Source organism: Penicillium arizonense (assembly GCF_001773325.1).
Source record: "Penicillium arizonense strain CBS 141311 chromosome Unknown PENARI_contig004, whole genome shotgun sequence".
Lineage (NCBI taxonomy): Eukaryota > Fungi > Ascomycota > Eurotiomycetes > Eurotiales > Aspergillaceae > Penicillium > Penicillium arizonense.
The window spans coordinates 722702-743488 of record NW_019173281.1 but is presented as its reverse complement, the minus strand read 5'-3'; the positions used below and the strand labels follow the sequence as shown (position 1 = coordinate 743488).

General features: G+C 50.5%; 2 protein-coding genes across 2 annotated transcripts; one reads left to right on the top strand and one right to left on the bottom strand.

Annotated features, from left to right (window-relative positions):
• Window positions 1-751: 751 nt before the first annotated feature.
• On the top strand, window positions 752-5770 carry PENARI_c004G10371 (uncharacterized protein; the record flags this gene model as incomplete). The annotated part of the gene is made up of 3 exons (XM_022629393.1): window positions 752-810; window positions 873-1369; window positions 1431-5770. 3 exons carry the CDS (start codon window positions 752-754, stop codon window positions 5768-5770), a joined length of 4896 nt encoding a protein of 1631 aa, XP_022490838.1.
• A 412-nt stretch (window positions 5771-6182) lies between these two features.
• Window positions 6183-20585, bottom strand: PENARI_c004G04664 (uncharacterized protein; the record flags this gene model as incomplete). Its single annotated transcript, XM_022629098.1, has 3 exons — window positions 6183-12238; window positions 12314-20455; window positions 20507-20585. 3 exons carry the CDS (start codon window positions 20583-20585, stop codon window positions 6183-6185), a joined length of 14277 nt encoding a protein of 4758 aa, XP_022491208.1.
• Window positions 20586-20787: the final 202 nt, after the last annotated feature.

Genomic DNA, 20787 nt, shown 5'->3' with positions numbered 1-20787 from the left:
CTTACAAAAGAATTCATGGATTTATGCTTGTGTCTTTGCAGTAAGCTGCAAACTCTGCAGGATTAGTGTAAAGCCAAGATACTATAACAGCATGGGTTAGAATAAATACTTGGATCCCCCTTCAAAATCCAAAACAAATTGAAAAATAAAAAAATCATATAGTCAATAGGGAGCCTCGTAAATGATCTGACATGAGTGGAACCTTTGCTAGATACAAAGACTCAGCACTATCTCTCTCAAAAGAAGAAAGGGGAAGTCAGACTACACTTGCGGGTGGCCCGCTAGCGCTATTGTTGGCTTTTTGGCCTGGAATCCCTCCCCCGAGAGTCAGTCCACCGTGGCTTGTAAGCTGAAGCACGGGTAAGACGGTACTAACTCATTCAGGTAAAGGCGACTGGTTGTACCAATACCAATACATATGTCTCGATTACCAGAGAACAATACAGGTTTTCTTACAGAGATACCTTTCACACTTTCCTTACACGCTTACACCGAGCCCAGAATACCGGTTCATATGCACAACTGGGAAGGTCCACGGGGTGTTCCCAAGGTGGAAAGACTTTACATGAATAATAGATTAATATCCAGCCCTGAACAGCATATGGGCCAGCTACCCACGTGTAAGCCGGCAGATAGCCTGCAGCAAAAAGAAAAAAGAAAGAGGCTCTCCTGACGAACTCCGACAACAGGTTCCCTTCACGGTAGATTTATAGTGGAAGAGTAGAACCAAGGGAAAAGAATATTTGCAAAGATGATTGACGGCGATACAGAGCGAAAGCTCGCTCGCACGCTACTGATGGAGTTGATGGTGTGAGTAGCCTCGTTTTTCCAGTAGACAGAGTCTTCAACTAACCTGTAAATCACCCCTTCAGGTATCAGTTTGCCTCTCCTGTGCGATGGATCGAAACACAAGAGGTAATTTTGTCTCGCACCGAAAGCGAGCGCATCATTGAGGTCGGTCCCAGTGCAACATTGCTGGGCATGTTTCGAAAAACCATCGACACCATCTACCCGACGCAAGAATGCACTTTGCCAGCTCCACGGCAGCTCCTTCATTCCGAAAAAGATATCGATGATATCTACTACAGTGGAAAACCAGATCAGATTGAGCCAGTGCAGACCCAACCGCAGACACAGGCACAATCACAAACGCAGAATCTCCCACCAACACCGGATGTATCAAGCCCAACGGTCACTGTGGAGGTGACAACAACAGCTCTTCCTGCACCAAGGGTGCATGTCGAAGTTGTGAGCATCGAGGATCAAAGCATACAGGCTCAGGATATTGTTTTCGCTATTGTCGCCAGAGCATTGAAGCGAGCCGCCTCAGAAATCGACGGTAACAAGTCCATCAAGGCTTTAGCCGAAGGTAAATAGCTCAAAATTCCGCTCATGTAACAGTCATGCTTGCTAATTAGTCAAAAATATAGGCAGATCAACTTTGGAAAATGAAATCATCGGCGATTTACATAGCGAGTTTGGCACGTTGCCCGATCGAACCGAAGACCTCCCTCTCGGCCAGGTTGGACCTGAAATTCAGTCAAGCCACAAGGGTGCCCTTGGCAAGGTCACAACCGCCATGATTAATAACCTATTTACTACCAAAATGCCGAGTAATTTTACTGCGGCCACCGCTCGAGAGCAGCTGGGCACCCAGTGGGGACTCCAATCGGGTCGCCAAGATGCCTGCCTCTTATGTGCAGTCACTTTGCAGCCCACAAGCCGAATCACCACTGAATCTGAAGCCCGTAACTTTATCTCCAACGCTGCTCAGACATATGCCAAACGGGAAGGGCTTACACTGCTCCCACCCAACGCATCAGATGCCGTCGGTACAGGCAGCGGGGTCATGATGGATCCAGAAGCAGTCCGGGCCGTGACCGAGTCTCAAGAAACCTTGTCGAGACGCTTGCTGGCACTTTATGCTGGACAATTGGGGCTAGATCTGGAGGCGGACCGACAGACGCTGGACCACTTACGTGAAGAAGTCCTTACCGGACTACATGCCGACCTTGATCTCTGGCATGCAGAGCACGGCTCAGACTATGCCAACGGTATTCGGCCACGCTTTGATGCTAAGAAAATCCGAAGTTATGACTCGGCTTGGAACTGGGCACGGCAGAGTTTATTGGAGCTTTTTATGTACACTTCAAGCATCACAGATCACAGTACGCTGGATCACGATGCGGTGACAAAGAGGTGCTACCATATAGCCAACGCCGCCGACGAGACCATTCTGCCGGTGTTGGATGAGATCATTTTCCGGCTGCAAGATCGTAGTCTGCCACAATCTATCTTTCACATGCTGAAAAGCGATTGCACAGATAACTTGCTATCGGGACCGGTGTTCAAAGGCGCTCCCCGGCAGCTGGCGCCATTCACAACCATCGACAACCAGGGGAACCTCCAGTACAAGGAACACCCCCGGAAAGATTCGTCACGCTTTGCCAATCTTTCCCTTCCTAGGTCGGGGCTGGTCCAGAACCCCCTGGTGAACAGCGAACCATATCTCCATCTGAAAGAGCGAAAGGCCTCCGGATGGGAGTACTCCGAGGACCTAACTCGTCATCTTTACCAGGTATTCCATGATGTAGAGACACAAGGTGACTCTCTCAGTGGCCAAACTGTATTGATAACAGGTGCTGGAATCGGGTCCATCGGAGCCGCCATGATTGTGAATCTTCTGAAAGGGGGAGCTCGAGTGCTTGTCACGACTTCTTCCATGTCCCCGGAGGTGGCGGCAAAATATCAAGCCTTGTATATGGAGCATGGCGCCCGCGGTTCACAACTTGTTGTTGTACCGTTCAACCAGGGAAGTTCCCAGGACATTGCTGCCTTGGTGGAACATGTGTACGATGAGAAGAACGGGCTCGGATGGGACTTGGACTATCTTATCCCTTTTGCGGCTATCAGTGAGGCTGGCCGGACCTTGGACTCAATTGACTCCAAGTCGGAGCTGGCACATCGCATCATGCTAACCAACCTGTTGCGATTGCTGGGGACTGTGAAGACCTACAAGGAAACCCACGGCCATCGTACGCATCCCACGCAAGTGTTGTTACCGCTGTCCCCCAACCACGGCACGTTTGGAGGAGATGGTCTCTATAGTGAATCGAAGGTGGCTCTGGAAACCCTCTTTAACCGTTGGCATTCAGAGAATTGGCAGGATTACCTCTCCATCTGCGGAGCGGTTATCGGCTGGACTCGCGGCACGGGACTGATGAACCAAAATGATCTCGTAGCCGAAGGGATTGAAAAGGCTGGTATGCGCACCTTCTCTCAGGAGGAGATGGCTTATGCCCTGGTTTGCTTGTGCGTTGGGCCTATGTACGAGCTCTGTCAGGAGGCTCCGGTCTATGCTGATCTGACAGGTGGCATGGCCCAGGTCTCCAACTTGCCAGAAGCCTTAGGCGAGCTGCGACGCGAGATGAAGGAGCGCAGTGAGATCCAAGCTGCCATATTCCAGGAAGATAACATCGAGTCGGGGTGGTCAAACCCGCGAGAGCAAGGTACCTCTGTGCTTGAGTTAGAAGAGAGAGCCCACGTCCGGCTAGACTTCCCTAAGGTCCTCGACTATGATCGTGACATCGCCTCCCTTGGTGAAGACCTGCAAGGGATGGTGGACCTGCACCGAACGGTTGTCATCACCGGGTTTGCCGAACTAGGACCACATGGCAATTCCCGGACGCGATGGGAAATGGAAGCGAACGGGCAGTTTTCGCTAGAGGGAGCTATCGAAATGGCGTGGCTAATGGGCTTCATTCGTCACTTCTCCGGTACTATTGATGGCCAGCCGTACTCCGGTTGGGTTGACACCAAAACCAAACAGCCGGTGGCTGACACCGCGGTCAAGCCAACCTACGAAGAGAAGATCCTGGCCCATTCTGGTATTCGCTTCATTGAGCCTGAGCTCTGTGACGGGTATGACCCTAATAAAAAGCAATTCCTCCATGAAATTGTCTTACAGGCGGATCTCGAACCTCTTTGCGTGCCTGAGTCGCTCGCTGAGCAAATGCGTCGAGAACATGGCGCCTTCATAACGGTGCAGAAGTCATCCACTCCTGACCTGTATCAGGTGCAGCTGCGTAAGGGAGCCCGGCTGTTCGTTCCACGTGCCATACAGTTTGACCGTACTGTTGCCGGCCTAATCCCTACCGGCTGGGACCCTCGAACCTACGGGTTGCCTGACCAAATAATCTCCGAGGTGGACCGATTAACATTGTACACGCTCGTTTGCACGGTGGAGGCATTGCTCTCGTCTGGCATCACCGACCCATATGAGCTCTACCAGTATATCCACGTCTCCGAGGTGGGCAATTGCATCGGCTCTGGCATGGGAGGTAGTACCTCTCTAGGCAAGATGTTCAATGACCGATTTACCGGGCAGGAGGTCCAGAGTGATATCCTGCAAGAGACTTTTGTCAACACGGTTAGTGCCTGGGTTAATATGCTTCTGCTGTCGGCTAGTGGCCCCATACGAACACCTGTTGGGGCCTGCGCAACAGCTGTCGAGTCTATGGAGCTTGGTTATGACACAATTGTGACAGGGAAAGCCAAGTTCTGCTTGGTGGGAGGATGTGATGATTTTACCTCGGAGACCTCATATGAGTTTGCTAGTATGAAGGCGACCACTAATTCCCTTGACGAGACCGCCCGAGGGCGAGCACCCAGTGAGATGTCGCGACCAACCACCACTACCCGCAATGGGTTTATGGAATCGCAGGGTTGTGGGCTGCAAGTCCTAACTACTGCGGATTTGGCGCTGAAGATGGGGCTCCCAATCCGCGGCATCGTTGCTTTTGTCAGCACCTCCAGTGATAAGGCTAGTCGCTCGGTCCCAGCTCCTGGGCAGGGCGTGCTTGTCAACGCGAGACGCACAACGGCGGCTTCAAATATCCCTTCTCCCTTGCTGAAGGTAGCCAATCGTCGACGCCGCCTCGAGTTCCGACGCAGGCAGATCGCCGAGGCCCGAGTGGCGGCCCTTGAACAGCTAGACTTCGAAGTCGACACCGTACTGGAGCAGGACCCGGACTTGGACGTGGCTACATACCGCAAGGAACGCCACGAGCAGATCCTGGTTGATTTCGTCCAAGAAGAGCGAGATGCTCAGTATTCATTGGGCAATGAATTTTGGCGCCACGACTCATCAATCGCGCCACTCACTGGGGCTCTTGCAACCTGGGGCCTGACCATCGACGACCTACAGGTTGCCTCGTTCCATGGCACTTCGACTATATTGAACGACAAAAATGAATCCAGCGTCCTTCAACAGCAACTGACCGCACTGGGGCGACGCAAGGGCAATTTGCTTCTGGGTGTCTTCCAGAAATACTTGACAGGTCATTCCAAGGGGGCTGCCGGTGCATGGATGGTCAACGGGGCGTTGCAAATATTGGATTCGGGCCTGGTGCCAGGCAATCGCAATGCCGATAATATCGATTCAGCGCTGCAGGAATTCGATCTCATTGCCTACCTAAGTCGGCCAGTGCGCGTGCCTCATCTCAAGGCTGTGTCGATCACCTCATTCGGCTTTGGGCAGAAAGGCGCGCAGGCCATCTGCGTGCATCCCCGACATGTTTTTGCCACCTTGACGCGACAAGAGTACGAGGCGTATCTTGTTCTTCGCATGGCTCGCCAGCGGCGTGCTGATACATATTTCTATGAGGGGATGAGCTCTAACTCGTTGTTCCGAGCCAAAACAGCTCCCCCATTCCCGGCTTCTCAAGAGAAGGAGACATACCTCAATCCCTCCGCTCGCTTTTTCTGTTGATTCAGTATTGCTTTTCTGTCGTGTTATCTCTTCCATATATATATCATTCGCGTTATTAAAGACCGTTGACCAGTGTCCTATTGGTTAGTTACGTAGTTGTCTCCGGGATATATTTAACCAAAGGCGCGCTTCACCAAGACTAAAATATCACCTAAACTAACCTGAAACCCCCCTTGAGATGTATGCTCTTATTAACTCCATGCTATAGGATAGCATATCGTACTCAAACAACCACTTTCTGTTTGTGGAACATAAGAAAGCAAGGTCAGGGTCTTATCAAAAAGTTTGGCCTTAGCTCAGAGCGATCGAGATAGATAGGAATCAAAAATAAATCAATTGGAAGGAAGAAGGCCACATAATATGGCTTAGGCATCGAAATTATATATACAAACTGTGAGGTTTCAATCAAGAATCATGTGCGGGTGCTTCCACCGGCGCGGGCGAAGACAAGGTCTTTTCGCAAAAGCAAAGAAGACCCTCCATTGGCAGTATTGGCACTCGATAAGTACCCAACTTCCCTCAAATAGGCAATACTTCTCCTGAGAGAAGCCTTCACTTCATCATTGTGCTCATCCTGCCGCAGATGGGCCGGCATAGGGACGCCCAAGCACCCGCCAGTAGCTTCTAGCAGATGGAAAACTGGCCACAGGCGATGCTTCTCACCGCTCGTTTCCACTTGCGTTCTTAACCGGACCAGCCATTCTGTGGCATCAACGGCTTCTAGCTGGTAGCCGAAGTCATCTCGCAACATGTCCCATAGCTCCCCGACAGGGATACCATATCGAATGCTAGTTTCCACACTATGCCCGTGTGGCTGAGGATGAAGAACATCTGCCAAAATGGCGGTAGCAACCTGGTGGGAACCAGAAACCAGAATAAGTCCGTCTAGTCCTGTACTGTTGAATGCACCAATATCAACCACGCTTGCCACAACTCGCCACAAGAAGTCGTCTGTATTTGACACCCCGGAATCCGTAGTACCGACGATCAATCCTGGTTTAACAATTGTTGCAATTGATGTGGTGTATCTCCGAGCAAACTCCTTCACGACCTGATCGGCCACGTACTTGGTTTGCGCGTATCCACCCGCTGTCTTCATCATCTGGGCGAACGACCTTACTTCATCGTGGTTATCGTCGTCTCCGAAGAAGAGCTGGCCGCCCGAAATGAATGTGAAACGTGGTGGTCTGGGGGACCGGGTGAGAGAGGCTAGAAGAGATACGGTGCTGGTGACGTTGACAGCTTCAAGCCCCTGATAGTCATATCCCCAGTGGACGGTGGCTCCATTGTGGATAATTGCGTCGATGGAAGAACACGACTCTGACCGACCCTCTATACAGCACCATTGAGCGGCATTCAGTCCCAGATCAGGTTTCGACAAGTCGCCAACCCAGACTTCCAAGCGGCTGGAATAGCTATCGTGCCACCATTTGCTTTTCTGAGCAGATTCAATGACTCTGGTGGTAGCTTTGTCGTGATCCGGTGCACGCACAAGGGTTATAACTCGTTTTATGTGTGGCAGCTCTAGCAGATGCCTGAGAATTTGACTGCCCAGGAACCCAGTAGCGCCGGTCAACAAGATAGTCTCAGGAGGTTGGGTCATAGGTGACTGGGGAATTTGCAGTGGCCTCGAAGCGGCATTTTGATTAAAATCAGCAAGTGCCCTCTCAATCTCGAAAGATAAATCCAAGGCAGAAGACGTGTTGGTAGCGGCAGATTCATCTCTGGCACTGTCAATCATGCGGGCGACACCACATACGGTCATGGATACCTCTAACAGGTTGTCGATCGAGAGCCTGACATCAAATTCCTTTTTTATGTAGGCCGCAAGAGAGACAGCACTGATGGAGTTCAATCCTGCCGGCGCCAGTGCGATGTCTCGGTTGCGAATGGCCATCGTATATTCCTCATCATCTTTCGCGAGGAGCTGCGTAATCTTTTTGCTCAAGATGAGAGCAGTGGTCTGATCACTAGGAAGTAGTGATGCGGTATGAGTCGCCGGGATGTCCACTTGGGCTGCGACCTGCTCCTGCATGTCGGTGCTCATTTTATGCAGCCATGTTTTGATCTTGGGGCGATTGATCTTGCCTGAGCCCAACAGTGGAAGATCATTGAGCACGATGAAAGAGCTCGGTACCATATATCCAGGAAGCTGCTGAATTAAATAAGACCGTATATTTGGAATACATTGACGAACGGCATCCAGCTGTTCTCCAGATACTGGCACAGGCTCGTCGGCCAGCACGTCGGAAGAGGTTGAGACTATCTCACGCAGTGACAGTACAGCGACTAGGCTATCTCGATACCTGCCGGATATGGGAAGTTCGACTGCAGCATGTCTCACAGATGGATGGGCAGATGTATGATGTTCAATGTCGCCAAGCTCAATCCGCTGACCACGGAGTTTGACTTGCGTGTCTTTGCGACCAACGAAATACAAAGTTCCATCATCGTTATATCGAACCAAGTCTCCGGTCAGATAGAGTCGATTCTCCGTGGTCAAGCCTGAGTCGAAACGATCAAGCCATGCAGGAGTGTCGACGAAGACGGCCTTAGTTTTCTCTGGCTCATTTAGGTATCCTCTTGCAACAATGGGCCCTTGAATCAGGAGTTCCCCGACTGCCCCTATCGGCAAGAGTGAGTTGTAATTCTCCGGATCGACCACCCAGGCATTGCAGCACATCGTGCTCCCGATATTGGCCGGATCAGTATCCACGGTGATGCTGATGTTGGCCGTACAAGCGACGGAGCATTCTGAGGGACCATACCCATTGCCCAGATGGACATGGCTGGCCCATGTCTCTATATCCGCGCGTGATAGTGACTCTCCGCCGAGAATGAGTGTTTTCAGACTGGGACAGTCTTTGGGGTTGATTGTTCGGGCGACCGAAGGGGTCAGGAAGCTCCAGGTGATTTGCAAGCTGTGTATGATCTGGGAAACAGGAGCATTTTGGTGCTCTGTCCTCGGTAGGCAGACACAGGCACCAGAGATGAGACCCGTCAGTGTTTCCAAGATACTGACATCAAACGTGTATGGTGCCATCTGTAGGACCCGAGTGGCAGGAGTTAGCCTGCTCTGTCGCACGTGCTGAACAGCACCGCTCAGGAAAGATGCATGCTCGACCACACAACCCTTAGGGTTTCCTGTACTTCCAGACGTGAAGATCACATACAGTACATTGTGTGGTTCTACTCCAGTCACCGGTAGTTGTTGCTGCGTAGGAAGTGTATCTATGAAAGTCTCTGTGATCTGAAGGGGGTTCAGGGCCGTCGACTCCCACGTTGATGAGAGGTCTGGAATTGTGATAATGAGGGTTGCCTTGATTTGCTGTGCAATAAACATCAAACGATCCATGGGATGTGCGGGATCCAAGAAAACAAAGGCGCCACCCGCCTTCATGACGGCTAGAATTGAGACTATAGCCCAGGCTGACTTGCGGAAGAACAGAGGAACGATCTTCTCGGGACCGACCCCATGACACTCTCGAAGATAGTAAGCGAGATTGGTGGAAAGCTGGTCCAGTCGAGCGTATGTGAATTGACCTTCTGCGGAATCAATGGCCACAGAAAGAGGTTGGACCAAAGCGCGCTCATGTATCAGCTCATGCGCGCATTTGTCGACCCGCTCAGCTCTGCGTGGTCGATTCCAAACCATCAATTGGCGCAAGTCGTGGTCCCCAACTAACTGGAGATCGTGCAGTGGTATGAGAGCAGATTGGGGATCATTTAGTTGCTGGAAGAAATGCCCGAACTGCGCCAACAGAGTGTCCATCATTGTTGGAGATATCAATTTTGGGTCAAAGGCAGCTTGAAGCATGACTGCACTCTCAGTGAGGTCGCACACCAAGACAATTCCGTAGGATAGAACATCATTCTCTACTACGTCGAGGCGCTCAAGACCTAGAGGGAGCTTTGCCTGCTGCTGATGCTGTTGTGACTGGATCACGAGTAGATTCTGGAATTTAGACGCAGCCTGGCACTCCGCATTTAGCTTCGCAATATGTTGAAGACCGGCATGCTCGTGGGGAATCATGGCAACAGTGTGTTGATGGATTTCCTGTAGAAACTCGGCAACTGACATATGCTTCCCAACCACAGCATTGAAAGGCACGACAGTAATGAGCGGTGCCACAATATCCGTGATGTCGGGCACGGGAGCATTGCGGCCTGTCTGCGTCATTCCAAACACCACATGTTCTGAGCCGGTATGTTGGCTAATGGTGACAGCCCATGCTGCCCTGAGGAGTGTCGAAACCGTAATATTGGCGGAGCTCCTCTTAGGAGATGTAGGGATAGAGTGCTTTGCAACTGCCGTGGCTCTCGAGCGATGGCCTGGCATAGAGCGAGGGAATTCCGCAGCAGATGAACCTTCAAAACGTGACCTCCAGTACTGATCGGAGGCTGCCGGGTTAAGAGAGCACATCCATTTGATAAACCCGTTGAACGGCGGCGAAAGTGGCGGTTTTTGTGCCAAATAGTGAGACGAGAGGCGGTCCATCATCAGTGAAATTGACCAGCGATCTAAGATGGAGTGGTGGGCGCTGGAGACAGAATATGTTTTGGACCCTTGGTGCACGATGCCAAATCGATACAGGGGCGTCCCGTAGCCAAATGATAGTTTCTTGTCTTCGCCAAGGTAGGCTTCCAGCGACTCACCATACTTCCAGACAATTGGACTATGCTCGGGCTTGATAACAACTTGGTAGGTCCCATGGTGATCCATCTGGACAAGTCGCGTGCGCATAATTCCTAGCTCGTCGACTACTGCTTGCCATGCCGAACGGTATCGGTCTAAATCAATTGAAGCAGGAAGTGCGAGAACATCTTGCCAACCATAGGAGCCTGCATCCCGGGTCGTAAGTGCCATCATGCCCTCTTGCAAAGGTGTGCAAGGAAATATGTCTTCCACCCAATCGTAATAAATGTTAGCCTTCTCGGCGGCGGACTTGAGGAACTGGGATTGATTCATTCCGGGTTTCAAAAGTCTGAAAGGCGTCACAAGTCCAGACCCAGGAACCTTGTTCTTTCTCTGTGATATGGGAACTTTAGCAGCCATGTCAAGCAAGTTGGGATTGTGGAAGATATCAGCCACTGTAAGTTGAATTCCTGCCTTGTGTGCTGCCGAGGCAAGTTGCATGGCACTGATGGAATCACCTCCTATTCGGAAGAATGTATCTTCCCGGCCGACAGAAGAAACGTTGAGTATTCGCTGCCAGAGCTTTGCTAGTTTGCGTTCCATCTCAGTTGAAGGCTCTTGCTTGGATCCAGTTCCTAAAGCATACTGAGTCACTTGCGCTTCTGAGAGTGAAGCACCTAACAATCTCAACTCTTTGCGTTCTGTCTTTCCGGATGTCGATAAAGGCATCCGGGAAATGGGAAACCACAGCCGGGGAATCATGTACGGCGGCATAGTCTTCCTTAAAACAGTTTCGATCTCAATCATCGTCGCGTGACAGCTCTCTGTCATGGGCAGAAGATTACCAGTTGCATCTTGAGACTGGTTGCCCGCTTCCTCCAAATTGATGAAGACTGAAAGCAATTTCCGCTCACCAAGATGGGCTGGACTAACCACATCAGCGGCAACCTGCAAGACACCTGGAAAGTGAACCTTGATGTGGTGTTCAATCTCAGTGAATTCAATGCGTTGTCCGTTGAGCTTGAATTGCGTATCCTTCCGTCCGAGTATGGTGAGTGTCCCGTCTGAATTGTAGCGAGCAAGGTCGCCGGTCTTGTAAAGGCGGTGCTGCCGGCTGCCATTGTACTGCGACAGCCAGGTAGTATTCGAGAGGAAGCTTGCCCCTGTGCGCTGTGGATCATTGAGGTAGCCTCTGCCAACGATCGGTCCCTGAACAATGAGTTCTCCTACAGCGCCAACTGGCACCAGCTTGTCATGATTGCTGGGATCCGCAAGCCAGGCCACTGAGCCGACAGGGTATCCAATCACCTCTGGCCGGAAATTGTTGGTACTCAGGGGATTATATGCGGAATAGATCGTGCACTCTGCTGGCCCAAACGCCCCAATCAAGTTCACTTTCTTCGCCCAGATATCAGTGGTGCCAGTCCCTATGAGTTCACCACCAACCATTAGGGTCTTCAACGAAGGAACGTCTTCTGGTTTGAACAGTTGAGCCAAAGTCGGGGTCGTAAACATCATATTGACTTTCATCTTTCGCATGGCATCCGCCATGTGGCTCATCCGGTCATCGTCTGAAGGTATGCAAACGCACCCACCATGATACAGTGTTGTGAAGATCTCGAGAATGACCGCGTCAAATGTGTACGAGGAGAACTGGAATGTACGAGTGGTGGGACCAAATCCCATCACTGGACCGTGGTAATGGATCGAGGAACATGCAGCAGAGTGCTCGATCACGACACCCTTGGGCTTTCCGGTGGACCCAGATGTAAATTGAACATACATGATGTTTCCAGGTGTGACCGCCGTTGAAACTTCACCGTTATCACCCTCTGGTAAGGAACCAAGAATTGCCGGCGATACGACAACCACCGTTTCAATCATAGTTGCACAATGTTCCCGCGTACTTTCCGAAGCGATGATAAACCGCGCATTGAGATCCTTCAACAGCCCCTTGAGGCGTTCGGGCGGATGCTTAGGGTCAAGCAGCACAAAGGCTCCGCCAGTTTTGAGAACAGCCAGCAATGCAATGGCAGTGTAAAGAGACTTTTCAAAGCAAAGCGGGATGCAGTCATCCGGTTTTATCCCGTAGCTAGATAAATGTTGTGCCAACCGAGTTGAGGCACAGTCCAGCTCAGCATAAGTATAGTCACCTTCCCAGGAGTGAAGTGCAGGGGCATTTGGTGTATTGCGCGCTTGCTCCGATATCACATCGTGGATACATGAATTGATCGTGGGCGGTATGTTAGCAGCCCACTGTTGCAAATGGTGTTTGCTTTCGGTGCTCATCACGTTCATATCTGATACCAGTGTTTGTGGACTTGCTAAAAGAGAGGCAATTATGGTTCGGTAGACACTGGCGACGTTGGTGGCTTGTCCACTTGATATTCTGGAAGTCTGGTGGGTAAGATGGATTTCTGTCCCTCCAGCGCCCATGAGGACGTTTACTGCGATTTCAAATTCCGAGGGATCATATTCATAGACGGAAGTCAGGGAAAGTTTCATCAATTCGGTTGGAGAGGGTCGCCTTTGGAAGGAAATGGCCGTATTGAAAAGAGCCTGGCCCGACATTCCAATAGCATGTTGTATCTCACCAAGTGAGACGTATTGATGAGGAATACCTCGCAGGTAGTCGTCTTGAATGATCTGTAGAGTACCCAGCGCAGAGGTCGAGTGGTCAAATTCCATCCTGCAAACCAGCATGTTGATATAAGGGCCTACGGCATCTTCAATGCCCAGAATTGGAGCATCACGACCGGATGTCAGATATCCATAAGCGACACTGTTGTTGTTTGTGAAGATCCGCAGAACTATTGCCCAAGCAGCTTGCACGATATTCGCAAGAGTCATGCCGTGCGTGTCTGAGAACTGGCGTATAACAGACTGAGTCGCTTCCGGCACATCCATTTTGACTGTCTTCCACTGGTGGACCTGGGGACGCCCATCATCAAGTATTGGAAATTTGCATGGCTGGATGCCCTGTAGATATCCTTTCCAATATTCCAGAGAAGTCCTTTTCCGTTGCTGTTGGAGGAAAGTCACATAATCACTGTAAGGCAGCGATGGCAACACCTGACAAAGTTGCCCGCTGAACGCAAGTTTGATGTCCCTTAGGATGATTTGCATGGATGTGCCATCAACCAGTGCATGGCTGAGTTCGAGTTTGAAAAGGAGACGGCCATTAGTGCCACGGCACAAGGTGAAACGGTGCGGAGCGACTCCTTCCACGGCCCCCAATGGTTCTGTCTTTCTCAAAGCCGAGACTGGATCTTCATCGATGATTTCGCAAACGGACGCTTGCATCTGTTTTAACACAAGCTGACCCCACAGGGTATCAGATTCACTGCTCCGAATGAAAATGGTCCTTAACGCTGCATGGCGATCTACAACTTCTTGCCACGCCAGCAAAATCCTTTCAGCATCAGCGTCGCAGTTCTCACCACAAGTTGCTTCTTGGATGGTGTAGAGTTCGTAGGCACCAGGCGACTTCAGTTGGCCCAGCAAGATTCCAAGTTGCATGGTCGAGCAGGGGAGGACATTTTCAATCTGATCAATGCCCGAAATGTTGATGGCAGGCAGAATTCCTTCCGCCAATCTGCGAATGCCTGAAGGGGTCTCCAACAGCGTACTGAAGTCGCCAAGAGTGGCGATGTCAGTTTGCTCCATGAGTTGATCAATGCCGTCCTCCAAAACGCGGCGGCACTCTGTCACCCAGTGCTGGATATCGAGCTGATGTTCCATATGCTTGTTGACTGCAAAGGTAAAGTGTAAACAGCCATTCTCGACAGCGGCCGAAATTTCAAACAATGCATAGCGCTCCATGGTCGGGCTGAAGTCCTGGAGAGCTTGTGCGGCAATGCCTGATGGTTGAAACAAAGAGTCCGGCCTCTGGAACTGCTGATACAAGCCAAGATAGTTGAACAAAATTTCCATGTCGGAGGTGTCAACCAACTGTGACGCCTGCGGGTTGAGGTGCCTTGCTGTGAAGTATGACCACCCGTTGTGAGACAATCGTCTACGAGCATCCCTCGTTTTCCTCACCGTCTGGAACCAGTCATTGTCACCTCCCAGCTCCACACTGACTGGATACATAGTGGTAAACCATCCCACGGTACGGGTGATGTCAATCGCTGGATTCCAAGACTCGCGACCGTGGCCCTCCATAAACACCGCTGGAACCTGTCGATCATGAAAGACCTTGCGAAAAGAGTGAATTAGGGCTGCTACCATCACTTCAACTGGCTGCGTGCCTAGGGTCTCCTGGCTATCTCCCAGCAAAAGGCTCGTTCGTTCCTTGTCGAGGAAAAACGAGCTCTCGATAGCTTCTGCTACAATATTAGGCTGGTTCAACATTCCCCAGTATTCAAAATCGGGGCTCAGAGCATCTGCACGCAATACATCTTCTGGTGACAGGCTGCTTTCGGCGTATTGAGCCTGTAGTTTAGCCCAGTTCCCATAGCTGATGCTGGGCTCCGATTGAAGTGCACCATGTATCAACAGCTCCTCCAGTTCTTCCAATATAACACGCCAGGACACGAGGTCAACTACCAGATGGTGGACTGTCAGGAAAAGATATTGAGATTTGTTGGCATAGCAAGTCGTCCCAGCAAGTATTGGCCCTTTCTCCACGTCGAGCTGGGTTTGCATGTCACGGAACGTCCCTGTCATTTCATCATAATTTAGCCGCTGTGAGGGCAGGAACAGTAATGACTCCGCTACTTCGGACGTGACCCTCTGTCGCCAATTGCCATCTCCTTCGCTTTTACTGTATCGGCAACGAAGCATGGGATGTCGGTCAATCAGAGTCTGCAATGCCTGCTCAAGCTCATTGTCTGAAACATTTATGGCTAGCTTGAGCGCAAAGCTCTGGTTGAAATGATTCTGTCCATCAGGTTGCTTTTCGAAGAACATTTTTTGGATCGGTGTGAGGTCGAACCAGCCGACGATTTCTTCAAAGACGAGAACATCGTCCCTTACTTGATGACTTATGTGTGCCTGGGATACCAATGCCTCGACGGTACGATAGCGTAGGATATCCTGCACACTAAGGCGGATGTTCATGGTTCGAAGGCGTGACATCAGTTGCATCGCTGAAATTGAATCGCCACCTAGCCACAAAAAGCTATGTTCTAATCCAACTGAGTCATTTGGCAACGCGAGTACAACACTGATCGTGTTGCAGATCTGCTTTTCCAAGTCTGTGGTGGGTTGTCTGGTCGCTTTGAGATTTGACACATCGGCGATGGAGCGATATGTACTTTCATCAATTGTCTCCAGCCAGTTCTTCAGAAGTTTCCTGTCCAACTTGCGAGAGGCATTCATGGGGATGCTTTTCAGAACTACCCAGGCCGCAGGTATCATGTATCGAGGCAACTTTGCTTCCAGGTAATTGCGAGTCATTGAAACCACTTGGACGGCGGTAGCTTTCTGGGAACTGTCAATCAGTTCAATGCCGTTTGATCTTCTGTTTTTGTCCATTCCAGTCGCCTCACCCAGGGACAAGAGGCAAACAAGTCGCCCAGAATAGAGTCCACAGCCCGGAACAGCCAACAGTGCATGTTTGATTTGTGAGCTGTAGGAGAGGTGGGCCTCGATTTCTTCAAGCTCAACCCGTTGGCCATGGACCTTCACTTGAGTATCTTTGCGCCCAATAAAGTTTAGGGTTCCATCTGCATTGTACCTCACAAGGTCTCCGGTTTTATAGACCCTCCGATGCTCTTCGGGGGAATTAACCGGTAGCCACGCTGGATTCTCGATGAACGCAGCATTGGTCTTGTCAGGATCATTGAGGTAGCCGCGGGAGACCATTGGACCCTGGACGACCAACTCTCCGATACAGCCAACAGGACTGAGCCTATTGTGGTCAGATGGATTGACCACCCAGTTGATCGATCCAACAGCGTAGCCTAACACGGCTGGATCACTGTCTGAGGTTCGAAGAGGATATGCCGCGCAGTACACGCAGCATTCTGCTGGCCCAAACGTGTTCCAGAGACTGACATTATCTGCCCAAACTCGAACGTTTTCTCGGGTCAAAGGTTCCCCTCCAAGTATGAGTGTTTTCAGCGTTGGAACTTGATCAGGGCAGAACATTGCTGCGACAGTTGGAGTTAGAACTGCGGAATTGGCTCTCGTTCGGTTGATGGCTCCTGTGATGTCGTTCATCCTTTCCACGTCGGATGGAATACAAATGCAAGCGCCTCGAATCAAGGAGGTGAAAATATCTGCAAAATTCACATCGAAAGTATAAGCAGCAAATTGGAACACTCTCGAATGTGGTCCAAGGCCGAGAAGCTCGCCGTGAGCTGCTGCACTGGAAGCAAACATGCTATGCTCAATCACAATACCCTTGGGCTTCCCAGTACTCCCGGATGTGAAGGGAATATACAGTGCATTCCGAGGTTGAGCACGATGTGGTAAGATCGGATCTTCCCGGGTGATGCGATTAAGGAAATCCTCGCTCAAATACACGACTGTGGGTACAATGCCTTCAAACTTAGTACTCAGCTCTGAGGTGGTAATGAGAACCGTTGCACCGGCATCCCTAGCAATGCCCTGGGTTCTTTCAACGGGGTATTCAGGGTCCAACGGCACACCAGCACCTCCAGCCTTGACAATGGCCAGCATAGCGACAATGGTCATAGCAGACTTGGGGAAACAATACGGCACAAAGACTTCCGGTCCAACCTCCAAATCAACCAAATGACGAGCAAGACGGTTTGACAGCCTATCGAGTTGTTGATATGTGAAATCTCCATCCCAAGAGCAAATCGCGGGAGCGTGCGGTTGTTCACGCATTTGGGCCTCGATCAGTGCAGTCACGGTCCGAGTTTCTACCTGGGGTAATTTGTCATTCCAATTCAGTACCTGCTTCATGTCTAGCTCGCTAAAAGCATGTAGTTCACGAACTGAACGTTGTCCACCACGAGATAGCTGACCCAATATACTTTCGAACTGGCTGCAAATGTGTTTTACCTGGAATGAGCTGATCAGAGAATTATCAAACTCAATCTGAATTTTGACATTATCGGCACTGAGCATACACTGTGCACTAAGCGCATAGGCATGAAGCTCAGTGGCCTGGATGGATGTGATTCCAGGGAAGACTTGCCCAGTGCCATTCTTCTGCTCTGGTTGGATAACGAGAACATGCTGGAACTCACAAGCAAGGCGGCATTCAGAATTGAGTTTGGATATGTTTTGCAATCCAGCCTGCTCGAAAGGAATCATTTTGATTCCTTGGGCCTGTATTCTGTGAAGGAACGTGTCCACGGACTCGTCAAGATCTATCTGCAGGCGAAACGGCACGGTAGTGATGGTGGGAGCGATCATCTCCCCAATTCCAGGCACATCAGCGTGTCTTCCGCTTGTTGTCAATCCATAGGTAACATCGTTGCAGCCCTCATGATATTCGTTCATCAATATCGCCCATGCTGCCCGGATAAGTGTGGACCGGGTGACCCCCGCCCCATCCCGAGTGAAGGCTTTGCATTTATGTGCGAAAGTCTCATTCACCTGTGGTCGATAGCCCGTAGGGAACGCATGTGGGAATCTTGATGGCGTGGAGCCGGACAGCTGTGTCCTCCAGAACTCATCCACCAATGTTTGGTCCGCTGTTTGTAAGTGGCGAATGAAATAATTGAATGGAATAGTCGGCATTGAGCCGATGGCTCTGTGACTATCGGAGTGATAGTTTTCTTCAATCTTCTTCCAAATTAGGGGTCGGGACCATCCATCATACAGGGCATGGTGAGCCGTGAGGATGAATTTTATTGATCCATCGTCGGCTTTGAACAGGGCATATCGCGCAAGAGGGCCTCCATAGACCACGCCCTTTTCCAAGTCAGACTTGAGATAATCCTGCAGATCAGATGGAAATTGCCACTTGATCTCTCTTGTCGTTACAATTTGACAGGTCCCCGCGGATTGAGTTGGAACAATAGTTGTACGGAGAATTACGGTGGTCTTCACGGTATGTTCCCATGCCTTGCAAAACTTCTCCACATCGATAGCTGGAGACAAGTTGTAAACATTTTGATAGGTATAGGTTCGCGGGTCGCTTTGGCTGGTCACCATAAGGCCTTCTTGGAGGGGCGTGCAGGGATACACGTCCACGATCTCCGACGCGCTCACCGGCCAGTCGCGAGCTATTTCTGCCACCAGATCTGAGACGTCAACTTTAACCAGTGAGAATGGATCGATCTTGATATCTTCTTCGCCAACAAGTGGTTTGGCTGCCTGTGCCATGTCGACCAATCTCGGGTGACTAAGGATGGTGGACACGGGGAGATTCAATCCTGCTTGTCTTGCAGCCGAAGAGATATTCACCCCTAAGACGGAGTCACCTCCCAGGTGGAAGAAATGGTCCTCGGTACCTATCAACTCATCATGCACACCGAAAGCCTTGCACATTATGCGGTGGAGGATCCTCTCATTTTCTGTCTCGGGTGCTTGTCTCTTGGAACTCTTGGTCGCAGGACGAGTCGATCTCCACCATCCTCGGTCTGGCTGTAGACGCCCCATTTTTGATGGGCTCTGGGATGCCGGAACCGGCTCGTCATCCACCATCGAAATGGGTTTCTTTTGGGCAGAACATGTTGAATCATAAAACGACCAATCGGGAAGGTCTGCTACAGCTTGCGGGTCACTTGCAGGAACCGCTAGCTGTGGGCTCACGGAAAACCCTTCAAGAAACAGAATTCTCAGAGTATCGAGCAAGCAAGTCTCAGCATCGAATCCTCTTCTCAAAGTGCCGGTATAGGATATTTCAGGGTCGTCACCGAAAAGCGCCTGGAGAGTCTGTTTGATAGGTTTGTCGAGTTGGGAATGAGGCCCAATCTCTACTAAGAGATCGACTTGATTTGAACCAAAAGACTTTTGGCACAGTGTCTCGGTTGCCTCCATGAAGTGAACAGGGGAAGTCAGGTTTTGCACCCAATAATCCTTTCCCAGGATTGTTTCTCGCGTAGCATCCCCTGTTAAAGAGGAAATCATTGTGACAGAAGGGTCAGTCCGAGCTCCCTTGATAGTATCTAACTTCTGTGAGAGTTCGGCTGCGATCTGAGTCATTTGGTGCGAATGATACGCTGCGCCGCCTGTGTGCAGTTTTTGGTTGAAAATCCCTCTATCCTCCAATTTCTGTTGCAGATTTAGAATGGCGCTCTCATCCCCAGACACCGTGACACTCGAAGGACTGTTAATGCAAGCTATTTTGATTGTTCCAGTGGTGGCTGCATTTGCATCTGTTTTCATGAAAGCATTGACCACATCGCAAGAGGCGCCAACCGCTAGCATACCACCGGGCAGCTCTCTCCTTTTCCTCTTTAAGTCACTGATCAGCCGGCCACTATGATATGCCACCGTTACTGCGTCTTCAAATGATATTGCCTTGGCGCAGTATGCAGCCGCCAGTTCACCACTCGAATGTCCCAAAACAAAAGATGGATTTACTCCAAGCTCGGCGAAGACTTCTGTGATGGCAAGCTGCACGGCCACAGTCATAGGATACGAGAATTCCGCCTCCTCGATTTGAGAGCTTTCGGGATGTTTGGTGATTTCGGTCACCAGGTCCCATGGGCAACCGATTGCAGCTAGATGTTGAGAAGCACGAGCAATTGACTTCGCGTACACAGGGCAGACATCGAGCGACTCACCCATTTGCGGGTATTGTCCACCTTGGCCGCTGAAGATAAATGCCATTCTGTCAAAGCTCTTTTTGTTTTGTCGAATGATGGGTTCTTGCTCCAGCGTCCGAAGCTGTCCCACTAGGTCGTCCAATGCATATGCCAGAAAGGCCACCCGATATTCAAACACCGGCCTCTGGCTCAATTTCCCAGACAGCTGGTCGAGCAGAGCGTCGGCATGAACAGATGCACTTTGCCCTATGACATGGCTTGCAATACTTCTAGCCAGCTCCCTGCAACCATCTTCGCTTTCAGCGCTAAGAACGATGAGCCTGGGTCTCAATGCTCTCTCTTCCGGTGTAGTTAGGGATGCGTGATTTTCAGCTGATCTTAGAGCGTCTGATGCTGGTTTTTCTTTGGCCTCATCTGCTAGGGGATTAGCTAACAGAAAATATACAGAACTCGAAATTGAAGTACCATTCGTTATAGCCATTGGTGCCAAATCTATGGTGTTGTTCAAACCGTGTCCGCTGTCGTGTTCCACCCTTGGAGACATGTCGAAGAGAATGATAAACTTTTCAACTGTTTGCAGCAAGTACTGAAGGAAACAATGCCGTTGAATGTACGCAAAGCAGCAAGATATGAACCACTCCTTCGATTGAAGAGACTATAAAAACGAATAGAAGTTTTATTGAAACAGGCTATAAGCAATCCCTTCATCTATATCCCACCCTCCCTGCAATGTACCATGTTTCTAG